The following is a 19688-nucleotide window of genomic DNA, read 5'->3' as shown; positions in this document are numbered from 1 at the left end:
GCTTCAGTCACAAGGGTGCCCTAAACTTATATGAACTGACTCACACTGGGGTGAAACCATTTAGCTGTGGTGACTGTGAGAAAAGCTTCAATCTCAAGAATAATCTAACCAGGCATAAACTGATTCACACAGGAGAGAAACCATTTAGCTGTGGTGACTGTGGGAAAAGCTTCAGTCTCAAGAATAACCTAACCAGGCATAAACTGATTCACACAAGAGAGAAACCATTTAGCTGTGGTGACTGTGGAAAAAGCTTTAGTCAGAAAGGGGACCTAGGGAGGCACAAACTGACTCACACAGATGATAAACCATTTAGCTGTGGTGACTGCGGGAAAAACTTCAGACAGAAAGGGGACCTAAGGAGACACATACTGACTCACACAGGAGAGAAACCATTTAGCTGTGGTGACTGTGGGAAAAGCTTCAATCAGAAGGGGGACCTAAGTAGGCACAGACAGACTCACACAGGAGAGAAACAACATGGCTGCTCAGTCTGTGGTAAAAGATTCATTCGTAAGGCTCATCTGCTGAAGCATGTAAATAACGTCCACAAAGAAAGAAAACGGGATGAAAACAAGAACAACGAAAATTAGGATTAAAATCTAGTTAGGACAAAGAGGATATGTGGGTTAGCAGATGGGAATTTAAAAGGCAGGATGTGGACACTTAGAAAAACAAAGCAACTCTGGATTATTGATGCTGTGGTTTTTCAAATAAATGAATGGATTTACCTTTTGTGAAACATTTTCTACGAATAAAGTTTAATTTGAACGATGAGGTTCTAAGAGTAGCATCCCAGTATTATGGGAATCTCACAGATCTGAGGGATGTACTACAAAGCAGGAGTTCGCCAGCTAACATGCCTAAATATTCTATCATTTAAAAATATATATATATTTTTAGACAGATCTTGAAATGGTCATGGTCTAATTGATTCAACAAACAAACAAAAACACAAATTTAGATTTTTTCTAAAATGAACCAGAATTTCTGTGAACCATGAACCAGTTATTTCTGGTTGCTTATCAAAGATCAATAGCTAAATCCTTGATTCTGCTTTGTAGTAGACCCCTCTGCTATTACATGTTAGTCATTTAGCAGACACTCTTATGCAGAACGACTTACAGGAGCAATTAGGGTTAAGTGCCTTGCTCAAAGGGCATTTCAACAGATTTTTCACCTTGTTGGCTCTGGGATTTGAACCAGCGACCTTTCGGTTACTGGTCCAACCCCCTTAACAGCTAGGCTACCTGCCGATCCTGTCTAAAGTCTGTTGATGTTTTCATTAAAAAAATATATGTATTTTATCTGTTTGTTTTGGAATGTCTCTCAGGGTGGAGAGAATTATCTGACTGATGTTATTGATACATTTAAAAAAAAATGTATGTCTGAAAAAATCTTCATCCATTTGTCCTACTGTATTTATAATAAATGTTGACCTAATGCATCTTATTAATGGTATTGATTTTATCTTGTATTGAATAATGATATCCAGTCGACTCCTGATGAAGAATTTATTATCCCAGATCATCCTGTTTTTATGATAACCATTGTTCAGGGTTGGGTAGTAACGGATTACATGTAACGGGGAATAGTTCATCCAAATTACAAAAATAAAGTAACTAATCAACCCGGATTACTTAAATTAAATTTTTAAAAAGTGTAATCGGTTTTACAGTTACATTCTTAAAAACAGCCGATTATATTTTTGGATTACTTGTCTTCATCTAATATCAATAGGCAGTGGTGACTCAATGTGCCTTTTTAAAGGAAATTCTGATGCTTTGTGCCGGAACGCTACCTGTTCCAGAATGTCCCTACCCTACTCATCTGCCATGACCTTCAACAGTCCAATCAACAGATCTGGCAGGCAAGGTTCTCCCTTACTGCTTTTGTCTCCCATTGTGAAACTCCACTATAAACACATTCACACTCAGACACACAAAATAACATTGTTTAATTAGGAACGTCTTAATTTCTCATAATTCAATATATATATATATATATATATTTTTTTTTTTAAAGAGAAAAGGGGAAAAAATAACATTCTTAATTATTATATGTAATTTACCCACATGGTAGTTTCTCCTATGTACATTTCCGTGTAGGGTTTACATTTATAGCTTAATAATAATAATAATAATAATAATAATTGATTAATTCGTTTTCTTTTACAATGTTTTTTTTTTAACCTGCAGGGATATTTTCTTTTTTCCATCTCAGGATTGTGCCCTGGGATCACATAACTCGTAACCGTATCATTTCATCCAATGTCCGCTTCTCTGCTTCAACAGAGAAACACAACCCCTGTCTCCGACCAGGATACTTCTGCTTCAACAGAGAAACACAACCCCTGTCTCCGACCAGGATACTTCTGCTTCAACAGAGAAACACAACCCCTGTCTCCGACCAGGATACTTCTGCTTCAACAGAGAAACACAACCCCTGTCTCCGACCAGGATACTTCTGCTTCAACAGAGAAACACAACCCCTGTCTCCGACCAGGATACTTCTGCTTCAACAGAGAAACACAACCCCTGTCTCCGACCAGGATACTTCTGCTTTAACAAAAAGATCCCAGTTGGAGATCACCCTAGAATTTCTCCTTTAATTAAAGATATCCCTGTTTCAACAGAGTTCCTAATTAAAGATTCTAGAAATAACTGCTCCAGGAAAGTTTATAACTGGGGGAATCTTTTGCTCCAACGAAAGATCTTAATGTGCACAACCTGTTCCCAGAACAGGATTTTCTATGATGTTTATAAGAAAATCAGTCTCACCCTTAATTTATCTTGTCTGTTCAGAATGGCGTATCCACTCACTGACATTCCCTGCCAGTTCCGAGGTGAGTCCCCTTCGGCTCCTTTTTAGTCAGAGTGTGGGGCTCCCTGCCACATCTAACACTGCCCGTGCGCGCAGTTATCCTCGGTCTCCCTGGGAACAATCAGCAAGCGCAGTTAACCTCGGTCTCCCTGCCACATCTAACACAGCCCGTGCGCGCAGTTAACCTCGGTCTCCCTGCCACATCTAACACAGCCCGTGCGCGCAGTTAACCTCGGTCTCCCTGCCACATCTAACACAGCCCAGGTAGGGTGGTGGTGCGCGCAGTTAACCTCGGTCTCCCTGCCACATCTAACACAGCCCGTGCGCGCAGTTAACCTCGGTCTCCCTGGGAACAATCAGCAAGCGGAGTTATCCTTGGTCTCCCCGGGAACAATCAGCAAGCGGAGTTAACCTCGGTCTCCCCAGGAACAATCAGCAAGCGGAGTTAGCCATCCCCCCGCTGTCACCAAATTGTCAGAAATTCTACAGGAAGAGACGACAGATTTTTTTCAAACAACATAAGATTTGCACGAATGAAGCAACCAACCATCACTAAGAATAGTCAGGCAGATGTGCAGAAACATGCCCCAAGGGAACAGAGTTGTAAAAAGTATTTTAGATCATCTGTGCAGATCAAGATAGTTGATATCGCCACAACTCTGTTCCTCCCTGAACTTCCCATAAAGCTAAATTCCTGCCGATCGTAAATACAGGTCACATACTGAGGTCGCATGCAGGAGGTCAAATACTGAGGTTGCATTCAAGCGGCTCATAAATCTGTACGCTCAGATTTATGACTAAGGCACACAAGACAAGTTTGTATCAGTAAAAATATTAACATATAACAATAGATAATTATCTTAAGTAAAAACAGATTAAACAGTTTGTGTGTCATGAATATTACATTTCCATCACAGGATGTTTTTCAGCAGCAGGGACTGGGAGACTAGTCAGGATCGAGGGAAAGATGAACGGAGACTAGTACAGAGAGATCCTTGATGAAAACCTGCTCAGGACCTCAGACTGGGGCGACGGTTCACCTTCTAACAGGACAACGACCCTAAGCACACAGCCAAGACAACGCAGGAGTAGCTTCGGGACAAGTCTCTGAATGTCCTCGAGTAGCCTAGCCAGAGCCTTGGAGAGACCTGAAAATAGCTGTGCAGCAATGCTCCCCATCCAACCTGACAGAGCTTGAGAGGATCTGCTGAGAAGAATGGGAAAAGGTGCTTCAACAATGTACTGAGTAAAGAGTCTGAATACTTATGTAAATGTGATATTTCAGTTTATTTATTTATACATTTGCAAAAATGTGAGTTTTGTGTGTAGATGGATGAGGGGGAAAAAACGATTTAAATCAATTGTAGAATAAGGCTGTAATGCATAACAAAATGTGGAAAAAGTAAAGGGGTCTGAATACTTTCCAAATGCACTGTATGCCCCCTTTATTTATCCTACGGTTCTGACTTGATGTACAGGGAGAATACTGTAAGAACGGCCCATGTAGCTGGCATGCATGCATCAACAATGTTGATTTTTGCCCCACCAAGATTTACATGCTAAAATCGCCACTGTCAATAGGAGCATTCGATAACACTTTGTCAGCAATGCTCAAGACTTCTCACATGATCTCATCTTGGCAATATTCTAGAGTCCTGCTGATCACCCATCAAAGATGGATGGCTTCTTTTGTATTTCAGTTGATTGAATGAATAGGTAAGGCTTCCAAAAGCATTTGCCCACTGGTCAATCAGACAGTCATCTGGACTCCATATCGTTCCTGCTTTGTAGCCTATTTGCAGTGCAATTTCACTCTCGAGTAGAGAATATGCTTTCTGAGTTTCACATTTCAAACAGCAAATGCCAGAAAAGAGGTTCCCAAGCTTTTCTCTTAAGTCAACATTTACATTTTTAAACACTTATATTGAGCAAAAGACACTCAAGTCGGCCATTCACAGTGAGTTCATAGGCCAGTACAGTACATTTAGGCCTACTGTTAGGCCTGTACAGTACATTTAGGCTTACTGCTAGGCCTGTGCAGTACATTTAGGCCTACTGTTAGGCCTGTACAGTACATTTAGGCCTACTGTTAGGCCTGTACAGTACATTTAGGCTTACTGTTAGGCCTGTACAGTACATTTAGGCTTACTGGTAGGCCTGTACAGTACATTTAGGCTTACTGTTAGGTCTGTACAGTACATTTAGGCTTACTGTTAGGCCTGTACAGTACATTTAGGCTTACTGTTAGGCCTGTACAGTACATTTAGGCTTACTGCTAGGCCTGTACAGTACATGTAGGCTTACTGCTAGGCCTGTACAGTACATTTAGGCCTACTGTTCGGCCTGTACAGTACATTTAGGCCTACTGTTCGGCCTGTACAGTACATGTAGGCTTACTGCTAGGCTTGTACAGTACATGTAGGCTTACTGCTAGGCCTGTACAGTACATTTAGGCTTACTGTTAGGCCTATCAATTACATGGCAAAACTAACTATCAGCAATAGCCTCATTAGACTATATTTAGAGTTGGTGAACTAACCACTTCCTCAGCTGGTGAATTAGTCCCACATGAATGATCTTATGTGATACTAGTGCCCCCCAAAAAGATGTAGGCAACTTAATCTATTAAAGAAAAAAAGCTGTACATTCTGGAACCCTATTTTGACTTGTAGGCCTAACATTCAAAAGGTATGACAATCACTGGTTAAAGGGAGAGGGGGATACCTAGTCAGTTGTACAACTGAATGCATTCAACTGAAATGTGTCTTCCGCATTTAATTACACTTTGGATGGTGTATCAATACACCCAGTCACTACAAAGATACAGGTGTCTTTACCAACTCAGTAGCCAGAGAGGAAGGAAACCGCTCAGGTATTTCACCATGAGGCCCATGGTGACTTTAAAACAGCTACAGAGTGTAATGGGAGAAATAGGAGAAAACTATAGGAGATAATAGGAGAAAACTGAGGATGGATCAACAACATTGTAGTTAATCCACAATACTTAAACTAATTGACAGAGTGAAAAGAAGGATGCCTCTACGGAATTAAAATATTCCAGAACATGCATCCTGTTTGCAAAACTAAACTAATACTGCAAAAAAATGTGGCAAAGAAATTAACTTTATGTCCTGAATACAAAGTGTTATGTTTGGGGCAAATCCAACGAAATACATCTCAGAGTACCACTCTTCATATTTTCAAGCATGTTTGTGGCTGCATCGTGTTATGGGTATGCTTGTCATCGGCAAGGACCAGGGAGTTTTTTATGATAAAAAGAAACTGAATAGTGTTAAGCACAGGCAAAATCCTAGAGGACAACCTGGTTCAATCTGCTTTCCTACAGACACTGGGATACAAATTCACCTTTCAGCAGGACAATAACCTAAAACACATGGCAAACTCTCCCGAGTGGCCTAATTACAGTTTGGACATAAATTGGCTTGAAAATCTATGGTAAGACTTGAAAATGGCTGTCTAGCAATGAATAACAACCAATTTGACAGAACTTTAATCATTTTTAAGAGTAAAGTGAAAATACTGTACAATCCAGGTGTGCAAAGCTCTTAGAGACTTACCCAGAAAGACACACAGCTGTAATGACTCTTAGAGACTTACCCAGAAAGACACACAGCTTTAAAAACCGCCAAAGGTGATTCTAACATGTATTGACTCGGGTGGGTAAATACTTCAAATCAAGATATATTAGTATTTTCTTTTACACACATTTTTGAAAATTTCTTCCACTTTGACATTAGAGTATTTTGTGAAGATCGTTGACAAAAAAAAAAAGTAATCGATTTTAATCCTACTTTGTGTAACAACAAAATGTGGAAAAACGTAAAGGGGTGTGAATACTTTTATGAAGGCACTGTAATGATCTTACATAAACCAACTCAACGTGCTTCATTCTAAGTGTACTAAAACTACTAAAATGATTAAAGAACTAAATGTTTAAGCTAACATGTCCAAGCAGAAATGCGTAACTCAAGATACTTTGATGTACACCCCTTAAATTCTGCCCATGAACAAGGCAGTTAACCCACTGTGCCTCTGAACAAGGCAGTTAACCCAGTGTTCCCCTGAACAAGGCAGTTAACCCACTGTTCCCCTGAACAAGGCAGTTAACCCACTGTTCCCCTGAACAAGAAAGTTAACCCACGGTTCCCGGGCGCCGAAGACGTGGATGTTAAGGTTGCTCACCGCACCTCTCTGATTCAGAGGGGTTGGGTTAATAACTGCACCATGCTCAAAGGGACTTTCATTGTTTGTTTTTTGTGTTTTTTTTACCCATCTACCAATAGATGCCCTTTTTTGCGAGGCATTGGAAAACCTTCCTGGTCTTTGTGGTCGAATTTGTGTTTGAAATTCACTGCTCGACTGAGGGACGTTATAGATAATTGTATGTGTGGGCTACAGAGATGAGGTAGCCATTCAAAAATCATGTCGAAACACTTATTGCACACAGAGTGAGTCCATGCAACTTATCATGTAACTTGCTTCGCACATTTTTACTCCTGGTCTTACAGTATTTAGGTTGCCATAAAAAACAACAACATTTGAATACTTATTGACTAAAGACATTTCAGTTTAACATTTTTATTAAATGTATTACATTTTGAAAAACATAATTCCACTTTGACATTATGGGGTAGTGTGTGTGTAGGGAAAGCATTGAACCCATTTCAATTCAGGCTGTAACATCAAATCAAACTTATTTATAAAGCCCTTCGTACATCAGCTGATATATCAAAGTGCTGTACAGAAACCCAGCCTAGAACCCCAAACAGCAAGCAATGCAGGTGTAGAAGCACAGTGGTGCTTATTAACATACCTAAACGTTTTTTTTTAAAGTCAAGGGGTGTGAAATCTTTCTGAACATTTGGGTGCAACCAAATCATAGGCTTGTGCTACCAACTGAAAATGTTAGGAAGTAGCCTGTGTATGCTATCACACGCAGAATATGGAACATGTAAACTATAGGATCTGTATGCTTTCACACTACTCCCTAAATAGGAAATAGTCATGTTACTAAATGAAATAATTAGTGGCTTTTAATGCCTTTGTGTTAGAAGTGAAAGTATTCCAAAAACAATTGGATTACGTTACTCATTTTTGAGGAAACCAAAGGATTGTTACTGATTACTTTATTTTTCATACAACTGTAATCAACAACAGATTCAATTGTTAAAGTAATCCGCTCAACCTTGCCACTGTTTTCTCTACACACAGTCATCGTTTCCCTTTACTACTGGTCTGTAAGGCTGCCTTATTACAATAGAAACCCTCATCCAGCTGGTGGCGCTGTTGTGCGTTTCCAGGTTCATCACCCATTAGAACCAGTTTTGAAAAATTATTTGACCAGAACATGGAAGTAGGATTGGAGAGGATTTTGATAGATTTTTACAGAAGAGTTTTAGGGCCAAGTGAAGAAGAAAAAGAAAAAAACTGCAAGGGGTGGTGGTACTTTGATTATTTTTTTGCATGCTAGTACTTAAAAAAGTGGCAATATTTGGAGAATAAAAGGGGCAATATTTGGAGAATAAAGGGGCAATATTTGGAGAATAAAGGGGCAATATTTGGAGAATAAAAGGGGCAATATTTGGAGAATAAAAGGGGCAATATTTGGAGAATAAAAGGGGCAATATTTGGAGAATAAAAGGGGCAATATTTGGACAATAAAAGGGGCAATATTTGGACAATAAAAGGGGCAATATTTGGACAATAAAAGGGGCAATATTTGGACAATAAAAGGGGCAATATTTGGAGAATAAAGGGGCAATATTTGGAGAATAAAGGGGCAATATTTGGAGAATAAAAGGGGCAATATTTGGAGAATAAAAGGGGCAATATTTGGAGAATAAAAGGGCAATATTTGGAGAATAAAAGGACAATATTTGGAGAATAAAAGGGGCAATATTTGGAGAATAAAAGGGGCAATATTTGGAGAATAAAAGGGGCAATATTTGGAGAATAAAAGGGGCAATATTTGGAGAATAAAAGGGCAATATTTGGAGAATAAAAGGGGCAATATTTGGAGAATAAAATGGGCAATATTTGGAGAATAAAAGGGGCAATATTTGGAGAATAAAGGGGCAATATTTCGAGAAAAGTTGCAGTTCTATTTAAAGAAGGGATTTGGTTAAATGCATGTCTGCCTGGCTCCCTATTGCTGGGCGTGCCACCATTGAAATGCCTGAGTACATGACTTGGTGAAACTATACTTTAGAATTGGCTTTAGTAACAAGGAAATCCTTGCTCTTTTAGCACCTAATAACCATAATATTATAAGTATTATGACCTGGAAAATGTGCCACCGATTATTTTGAGGAGGAACCGTGGTTACATACATAGGTAGAGACGGGCGCTTTGGGTTTGTATGCGTGCAGGTGTGTGTGTGTGTGAACTCACGTGTATCAATCTAATGATCTGTTCAGTTGTAAATAAAGAGTAAAAACTCACGGACGATTATTAAAACTCAAACCAAGTTTATTCACCCACTGGGTCACACAGCTGCATAAGACTAAGACATATTCACACAAGTACTGGTATTTAACCCTTTCTCCTCTGCTGAGTCTCCTCCTTACACATCTGACGCTAGACGGACCTTTAGTGACATCTGTTCTTCCTCACTTCATCTGACCTGACCTCAGGCCCCAAATTCCTCACCCCTTCCCAACTCACGGCTGTCCTGTTGACTTGTACCAGACTGTGGCCCTTCTCCTTCCCATAGGATCCCTGATGTCTAACAATAACATATTCTGACAGAATGTAACATGAATAAGGATATTTCATATTTTCAAGTTTAGAAGTCAGAACCCATCAGATGTAATAACTTGTAATTTCACACTCTTCTAACGGCCACGGTGCGTTATGAGCAGAAAACAAAACAAAATGTATTGGCACTGTCACTGAACACAAAGAGAACTGGGGTTGAGTCCCATATACCCGTGGTATATGGTCTGATATACCAAGGCTGTCAGCCAATCAGCATTCAGGGCTCGAACCACCTGGTTTATGTTAGACCATAAATTGACAACAAAAAAAAAAGAAACTTTTTACTGTTCTAATCACGTTGGTAACCAGTTTATAATAGCAATAAGGCACCCCCGGGGTTTGTGGTATATGGACAATATACCACGGCTAGGTGGTGTATCCAGGCACTCCGTGTTACGTCATGCATAAGAACAGCCCTTAGCCGTGGTATATTGACCATATACCACACCTCCTAGGGCCTTATTGCTTCATCATAACAGTCAGAACAAGTCGACATCCATTGATGGAAAATGATCTGACGAGTTTAATAAGGGCGACTTATCCTTTCTCTTGCCACATTCAAATTCCTTTATTACGTCATGACACAGCTCCCAATAATTATTTTGAGGAAAACCGAATGTTGCATTTACTACGATATTCCTTCTTATTTGTCTCGACAATGTTATGTGAAAAATAATTGAGGCTAGTTTGCAGGCCTTTTGGACGGGTTTTCTGTCGTCATTGGCCTATAAATGTTTACTTGACCTGGCAACCCTGTCCTGAACTTATGTCACTTTCTGAGCTAATGGGAAAAAGAGAGGGAATTAAAACGTTGGCTCGAATCTTTTGTATTTATAAAGTTATTTTGGATGATAATTAAGTTGAGTGTTGATGGCTGTAGGGTTTTGGAAACCTCAAGGATAATTTGTTTTTAGATAGACCGTTTTATACTTAGACAACATTTCCTCAACTAAATAAAAATAAGATTCAATGTCTACAATGAAATGTATTGAAGTCAGAAAGACAAAGGTTTTTGTGACAGACAACTTTTTAAACATGTATGGTGAATTTACTCTTCTTTAAAAAATGGTGATCACTGTTTGCCTAAACAGTTTATTGAGTAGAACTGAAGCTAGCTATCAGTATCTACATACGAACCTATTCCACATAGTTGTATCTCTGGTGTCCTCCGCAGCAGTCTCCGTAGCCGATCATTCTCCTCCTGGTACTCCACTACCGTTTTCTCAACTGCCCCGAAAATCTCCACAGCAGCCGCCGATAAACGCTCATTTAAAAACACACACAACAATTGTCGGTTTAGACATTTTTCGTCGAATGAGAGTTGGGTTGCCTACTAGTTAGTCAGTGGGTCTTTATTTACTCCACACAAGCCGTATTTTGGTCAATGAATTATAGAAAACTTCTTGGTTCAAGTCGGTGGGTGACGAGCCCAGAAACGCAAAATAGCGCCCCCAGCTGGATGGGAGTTTACTACTGTGCAAGGCAGCCTACAGACCAGTAGGAAAGGGAAACAATAACTACATGTAGACAAACAGTGGTTATCATAAGTAAAGGATGGTCTGAGATAATCAATTATTTTATGAATTTTTGAGAAATACTCTTGGACAAATGGAATTTATTTAATTGAATGTCTAAATTACTACATCCTGACCATTATGTCATCACCTTAAATACATTCCAAATCCAACAACCAGATATTCCTGTTTCTAATGAAGGGATAAATTCTACAGACTTTGTACAGCAGAACTGTGAATTTCCTACAATACTCTGTGCTGTTTGATCTAGGGATGCACGATATATCGGTGAGCATATCGGAACTGGACAATATGAGCTAAAAAGGCCCGATGTCTAGTTTATCGCCGATGTGTAAAACCGATGTCCAAGCTGACGTGAATACCTAATATAACATAGGTAGCTGATATGACACCACGAAAAAAATACAGCGCTACACAGAACAAACGCAGAAAAATACTAAGCGCTACACTTCCAACAACTAAACAAGTTCAAGTCCAGCAGTCATTTGAAAGAGTAAGAACATTTCAGCGAGACAACTCAAAAGGTGAAATCCATTAACGCCAAGATAATGGAATTCAATGCCCTTGACAATCAACTGTTCTCTGTCGTGGTTGATGTTGGCTTTTCATCGACTGGTTGAGCCCCGGTATTCGCCATCTTTCAGATGTTGCCCTTCCCGAAGTTACAGTTTTGTGAAACGTACATCTATGAGCTACTTGCTATGGGCGTCACTGCTATTAACTTCACGACTGACATTTGGACCAGCGATCTCAGTCCCATGAGCATGCTGAGTCTGACAGCACAGTGAGTCGATGAGGATTCCGTACTGAGGAAAGCCGTATTGCTTAAAGAATGAGCTGGTTGTCACTCCGCTGCTGCCATTTCAATGGCATTTGAAAACATGTTGGAAACATGAACACACTTCTAGCTCTATTCGAAACAACTGACTGGAGAAATAAGCTCATCAACTGCGTCTGCAGCAGACGTGATACCCTCTGTTATGGTATTGAAATGCCTGCTCAACAAAACTGCCAACACAGACCGTGGGGTTAAAATTTGGAAAAGTACTCTAGTAGAGGCTGTGAACAATGGATTCGGTGGCATTCTCTCTGAACCTCTTTACTGTGTTGCCACCATGCTGGATGTGTAGGTACAAGGACCGCTACCTCGGTGCAGACAAGAAACAGGTTTTACGTGAAATGTAACATACACAGCTGGACAAGATGGAAACAGACACAGTGACATTGCGCACCGAGGAAGAGAGGCCACGGACAGACAAGACAACTGAAACTACACTTCAGTCGTGTCATTCTCATAATCATGTATACATGATAATACACAATACATGTATGAGGAAAAGCTGGTTGAGAATGAAACTACTGAACAAATGAACGAAACAGCATAGCATTTTACTGGTAATGGGGACGTACGGAAATGTACCTACGTAAATGCCAACAAAATAACTTTTTTGGTCAGTGTGGTGTGTGTGTGTGTGTGTTGTCACCTTTATTTAACTAGGCAAGTCAGTTAAGAACAAATTGTTATTCACAATGACGGCCCGACCCCGGGCCAAACCCGGACGACGCTGGGCCAAATGTGCACCGCTCTATGGGACTCCCAATCACGGCCGGATGTGACACAACCTGGATTCGAACCGGGGACTGTAGTGACGCCTCTTGCACAGAGATGCAGTGCCTTAGACCACTGAGTCCATGTGTGTGTGTGTTAACTCTTTAACTGTACTAGAATGCTTAAAAGTCCGCAAAAAAATTGTAATATTGGTTATCGGTATCGGCCAAAAAATGTCATATCGGTGCACCCCTAGTTTGATCATTACCTCATCATTCAAATCAAACTTTATTTACATACAATGTTTTTATGACAGTAAATCCATCAGAGATCTATTTGCCAGTTTCTGCATGGTTAGGTTCTGCTTGAGACCGACACTTCTCCTGTGTGAGTCCGTATATGTGCAATTAGATGCTCCTTGCGAATGAAGCCTTTCCCACAGTCACCACAGCTAAATGGTTTCTCTCCTGTGTGAGTCAGTATGTGTCTCCTTAGGTCCCCTTTCTGATTGAAGCTTTTACAGCAAAAATGACAGCTGAATGGTTTCTCTCCTCTGTGAATGCGTATATGTCTGGTTAAGTGCTCCTTGCGATTGAAGCGTTTCCCGCAGTCACCACAGCTAAACGGTTTCTCTCCTGTGTGAATCTTCATGTGCATGGATAGATTTCCTTTTTGTTTGAAGGTCTTGCCACAAAAGGGGCAGATGCAGGGTTCCCCCATTGGTGCGTTGGGATCAAATGGTGGTCTGATGTCAAGCCCTACTAGGTCGCTGCTTACGGCTGAGCTGTGGCTGGAGGCATTGTTCTGATTATCTGGAAGGTCACAGGGAATGTAGAGACCCTTAATGTGGGTCACAGTCCCAAAAGGTTTGAGATCCACTGGTTTAGAGTGACTCTCTCTGTTCTCCACAGTCTGGGTTTGGGGAAGAGTCAAGGACCAAAGTGGGTCCTCCTGATCACATTCACTTTTCACACAGGAAGGAGTGAATATGAACTCTATATCAGGCTCCAGACCTTGAAACTGCTCTTCCTCCTGACTGGTCCTGACTTCCTCCTCTTCATCTATAATCAGTGTGGGCTCTGGGTCCTCCTGCCCCAGGCTGGGGCTCCACTCCTGCTCACAGTGCTGCTGCTCAGGGGGAACCTCCTCTTCAGAGACAGAGAGCTGCAGGGAGTCTGGAGGGAAGGAGAGGAGGAGCAGAGGTTATCTGAAGTGGCTTCAGAAAGTATTCACACCCCTTCTTTCCCCCCAAATTTTGTTGTGTTACAGCCGGAATTTAAAATTGATTAATTGAGATTTTGTGTGGCCTACACACAATACCCCATAATGTCAAAGTGGATGTTTTTAAACAAATTAATTAGAATTGAAAAGCTGAAATATCTTGAGTCGATAAGTATTCAACCCCTTTGTTACGGCAAAACTAAATAGGTTCAGGAGTAAAGATGTGCTTCACAAGTCACATAATAAGTTGCATGGACTCCCTTTGTGCATTAGTAATAGTGTTTAACATGATTCTTTAATGACTACCTCATCTCTGTACCCCACACATACAATTATCTGTAAGGTCCCTCAGTCGAGCAGTGAATTTAAAGCACAGATTCAACCACAAAGACCAGGGAGGTTTTCCAAAGCTTAGCAAAGAAGGGCAACTATTGGTAGATGAGTAAAACATTTTAAAAAGCAGACGTTGGATATCCCTTTCCCTTTTTTGAAGTTATTAATTACACTTTGGATGATGTATCAATACACCCAGTCACTACAAAGATACAGGCGTCCCTCCTAACTCAGTTGCCGGAGAGGAAGGAAACCACTTAGGGATGACGGTGACACAATGGTGACTTTAAAACAGCTACAGATTTTAATGGCTGTGATAGAAAAAAAAAACTGAGGATTGATCAACAGCACTGTAGCTTCTCCACAATACTAACCTAATTGACAGAGTGAAAAGAAGAATGCCCGGACTGAATACAAATGAGAGAAACATGCATCCTGTTTGCAATAAGGCACTAGAGTAAAACTGCAAAAAATGAGGCCTAGAAATTAACTTTATGTCCTGAACACAAAGCGTTATGTTTGGAGCAAATCCAACGCAACACATCACACTTCATATTTTCAAGCACGGTGGTGCATCATGTTATGGGTATGCTTGTCATCAGCAAGGGAGTTTTTTAGGATAAGAATAAACGGAATAGAGTTAAGCACGGGCAAAATCCTAGTGGAAAACCTGGTTCAGTCTGCTTTCCACCAGACACTGGGAGACGAATGCACCTTTCAGCAGGACAATAACCTGAAACACTTGCAAATCTGTGGCAAGACTTGAAAATGGCTGTCTAGCAACTATCAACAATCAAATTTATAGAGTTTGAATACTTAAAAAAAAAAAAAGAATAATGTACAAATATTGTACAATCCAGGTGTGCAAATCTCTTAGAGACTTACCCAGAAAGCCTCTCAGCTGTAATCGCCTCCAAAGGTGGTCCTAACATGTATTGACTCAGGGGTGTGAATACTTATGTAAATGAGATCCGTTTTCATTTTCCAAAAAATTACAAACATTTCAAATAACATGTTTTCATTGTGTGTAGATGGGTGAAGGCACTGTATATACCACATAATTAAATAGAACACTTGAATCATACATTTGGACTATACATTTATAAGAGCTAGACAGCCTAGCAGATAGCTAGGGCCACCTTCTAGACAGACTGTATTCTATACAGCCTAGCAGATAGCTAGGGCCACCTTCTAGACAGACTGTATCTCGGTCTAGCAGATAGCTAGGGCCAGATTCTAGACAGACTGTATTCTATACAGCCTAGCAGACAGCTAGGGCCACCTTCTAGACAGACTGTATTCTATACAGCCTAGCAGGTAGCTAGGGCCAGCCACCTTCTACAGCCTAGCAGACAGACTGTATTCTATACAGCCTAGCAGATAGCTAGGGCCACCTTCTAGACAGACTGTATCTCAGCCTAGCAGATAGCTAGGGCCACCTTCTAGACAGACTGTATTCTATACAGCCTAGCAGACAGCTAGGGCCACCTTCTAGACAGACTGTATTCTATACAGCCTAGCAGATAGCTAGGGCCACCTTCTAGACAGCCTGTATTCTATACAGTCTAGCAGACAGCTAGGGCCACCTTCTAGACAGACTGTATCTCGGTCTAGCAGATAGCTAGGGCCAGATTCTAGACAGACTGTATTCTATACAGCCTAGCAGACAGCTAGGGCCACCTTCTAGACAGACTGTATTCTATACAGCCTAGCAGATAGCTAGGGCCACCTTCTAGACAGCCTGTATTCTATACAGTCTAGCAGACAGCTAGGGCCACCTTCTAGACAGACTGTATCTCGGTCTAGCACTATAACACTAGCCCACTGTGGGATGTATTTACCGCCTGTTTGGCAACCCTTTTCCCCCGTCGGAGGGTATATCTGTGGTTGATGGACGTTTCTGATAAGGAAAGTGTAGTTTAAATTGCAGAGTGGTGCCCAGGAAATAATACATTATTAGATGCTAACACACCCCTCTCCCCCTCCTCCAAACCAAACATGGATATCAACGTTTACACTAGGGTTGCAAAGGGTCGGAATCTTTCCGGAAATTTTCCATGGGGAGTTAAGCCCTGGGAATTCTGCTTAAATTCATTTTAAAAAGTTAGCTTATAACAGTGAACCTTTTTTGTGTGGAATACACAAGGCAATTCTAGGTCTTGTGGCATATTTTGTTTAAACTATCCCCAGTTCAATGGAATTGCAACCCTCTGCATGCACAGTGCACTCTTCCATCACATGTACAGCTGATTCTCAAGGTCTTGCCCACGAATGAGATGCTATTGAGCCCACACTACTACACTGTCTGAGCCAAGGACCACGTGCTTTCTGGTAAGTTTTGATTACAATACTGGGTGGGGTGAATATATTTTATATGACATACATTATTTTTTGTTAACTAGTAAATAGTAGCCTACAGCAAAGTGTGTGTAAGTCATTTCTAACTTGTTAACAATGTGGGTTTTAGCTTGCTTGAGCCTGCTAACTGATGAGTGTTAATTCACCTGTTTCCATACATGTTTCATTTTAAAACATTTATCTGTATTTATCTATACATGGAAAAAAATTACTCCTTTTTTCCTAATCTTTACAGGAAAATGGCACCGGCACTATCTAATTGTGTGGAGACATTTCACTGCAGCTAATGTAGAAGGAAAAGCTGTGTATAATTGCAAATACTGTGCCAAATCATATGTGAAGAATGCAACAACGATGCAGAATCATCTGGCCAAGTGCATAAAGTTCCCTCAGCGCTCACAACAAACAACCTCTGACAAAAGTCCCTCTACTTCTATTCGAGGTGAAAATGATGAATCAGACACCTTATCGATAGCAACAGCTCATGGTCCTCCTGGAATCAGAGTTTTTTTTTACTCAATGGAGGAACGTAGTCAGAGAAATGCTGATGAATGTCTTGCTTGAGCTGTGTATGGAACTGGTTCACCTCTGATGCTCACAGGCAATGTGTTTTGAAAGAGATTTCTGAATGTTCTTCACCCAGCATACACCCCTCCAACCAGACATGCTTTATCTACTCATTTGCTGGATGCAAAGTTCAGAGTTCAAGTGAAGGTCAAGCAAATCATAGAGAAAGCAGACTGTATTGCAATCATCTCTGATGGGCGGTCAAATGTTCGTGGGCAAGGAATAATTAACTACATCATCTCCACCCCTCAACCAGTATTCTACAAGAGCACAGACACAAGGGACAACAGACACACCAAACTCTACATTGCAGATGAGCTGAAGGCAGTCATCAATGACCTTGGACCACAGAAGGTATTTGCACTGGTGACAGACAATGCTGCGAATATGATGCTTGGTCTAAAGTGAAGGAGTCCCACCCTCACATCACACCGATTGGCTGTGCTGCTCAAGCATTGAAGAGAGCCAAGGAAATGGTTTGGTATGTGACGGGTCATGAGCTTATAGCAGCAATCTACCTCACCAAGCAAAGTGAGAAGAATAAGAGCACCACATTGATGCTGCCCAGCAACACCCGTTGGGATCGTGTTGTCATCATGTTTGACAGTTTCCTGGAGGGGAAGGAGACTCTCCAAGAAATGGCCATATCACAGTCTGTCGATATGGACAGCCCCATCAAGAGGATCCTCCTGGATTATGTATTTTGGGAGAGAGTGGTAAGCAGCTTGAAACTCCTGAAACCTATAGCAGTAGCCATTGCATGGATTGAGGGAGACAATGCCTGATGTTCAGACTCTGCTTGCAGATCTAAGAGAAGAAATCCGTACTGTCCTGCCCACTGCACTGTTGCTCCAAGCAGAGGAAACTGCAGTTCTGAAATACATCAAAAAGTGTCCAGACTTCTGCCTGAAGCCCACACACGCTACAGTGTACATGTTGGACCCCAAGTATGCTGGCAAGAGCATCCTATCTGGTGCAGAGATCAACAAGGCCTATGGTGTCATCACTACCGTGTCTCGCCACCTTGGCCTGGATGAGGGCAAGGTTCTTGACAGTCTGGCGAAGTACACTTCCAAGCAAGGGCTTTGGGCTGGAGATACAATATGGCAGTCGTGCCAACATATCTCATCAGCCACCTGGTGGAAGGGACTTTGTGGATATGAGGCTCTTTCCCCTGTTGCCAACATCATCCTCCAAATCCCACCAACATCAGAGTGCAATTGGTCCTTGTGTGGGGACACACACACACACACCAAAGCACGCAACAGGCTGACCAATACAAGGGTTGAAATTGGTGGCCATTCAGGCAAATTTGAGGCTTTTCGAGCCTGACAACGAGCCTTCCTCAACAATGTTGGAAAGTGACAGTGAAGATGGGGCCTCAGAGTCTGATGTTCAAGAGGTGGACATTGAGGAGGTCCAGGGAGAAGACATGGAAGCCTGAGAGGAAGACAACCAAAGCTTTAGTTTCTAGACTATCATTTTACAACAAATGTATGTTGAAAATGTTTTTGGGAGACGTGATGTATCATTGGGGATCATTCAATATTCCCTTTCTTTTGTTGTTCTGTGAAATCGTCCCATGTGAAGAGTCAACTCATTTAATTGAAGTTCAAATAGTATTTTTTAAATTTCTACTGGAAGGATTTAATCATTTGTAATTATGTCTATTTATGACAAGATAAAAGGTTTATTTTTATGTCTCCATATGATATGATAAATATATCGAATGCAAAAAACATCTAGTGGTTAGAGCGTTGGACTAGTAACCGGAAGGTTGCAAGTTCAAACCCCCGAGCTGACAAGGTACAAATCTGGCGTTCTGCCCCTGAACAGGCAGTTAACCCACTGTTCCTAGGCCGTCATTGAAAATAAGAATTTGTTCTTAACTGACTTGCCTAGTAAAATAAAGGTAAAAAAATATATATATAATAATTTTTAAAAAGAATAATAATATTAATTCCCATATATTCCCGTTAATTCTCATATATTCCCGTTAATTCTCATATATTCCTGTTAATTCTCATATATTCCCGTTAATTCTCCTATATTCCCGTTAATTCTCCTATATTCCCGTTAATTCTCCTATATTCCCGTTAATTCTTATATATTCCCGTTAATTCTCATATATTCCCGTTAATTCTCATATATTCCCGTTAATTCCCATATATTCCCGTTAATTCCCATATATTCCTGTTAATTCCCATATATTCCCGTTAATTCCCATATATTCCCGTTAATTCCCATATATTCCCGTTAATTCCCATATATTCCCGTTAATTCCCATATATTCCCGTTAATTCCCATATATTCCTGTTAATTCTCATATATTCCTGTTAATTCTCATATATTCCTGTTAATTCTCATATATTCCTGTTAATTCCCATATATTCCTGTTAATTCCCATATATTCCTGTTAATTCTCATATATTCCCGTTAATTCTCATATATTCCCGTTAATTCTCATATATTCCCGTTAATTCACATGGAAAGTTTCCTTTATATTCCCCAAAATGTGCAATCCT

At 40.7% G+C, this 19688-nt stretch overlaps 1 protein-coding gene across 2 annotated transcripts in view; it reads right to left on the bottom strand.

The window, feature by feature from the left end:
• LOC121847592 (zinc finger protein 250-like) overlaps positions 1-19688 on the bottom strand; it is a 31316-nt gene that overhangs the window by 7177 nt on the left and 4451 nt on the right. Inside the window, exon 2 of one of the 2 annotated variants that reach the window (XM_042329439.1) lies at positions 13831-13859. In XM_042329439.1, the coding sequence (XP_042185373.1) occupies positions 13831-13859 (29 nt within the window). Of the gene's footprint in view, positions 1-12940; positions 13860-19688 lie in introns of those variants that run through there. The other variant, XM_042329438.1, reaches the window with a different exon arrangement.

This window comes from Oncorhynchus tshawytscha, linkage group LG10 (assembly GCF_018296145.1).
Source record: "Oncorhynchus tshawytscha isolate Ot180627B linkage group LG10, Otsh_v2.0, whole genome shotgun sequence".
NCBI lineage: Eukaryota > Metazoa > Chordata > Actinopteri > Salmoniformes > Salmonidae > Oncorhynchus > Oncorhynchus tshawytscha.
The sequence above is the reverse complement of the archived record's forward strand: the minus strand, read 5'-3'. Positions and strand labels throughout refer to the sequence as shown.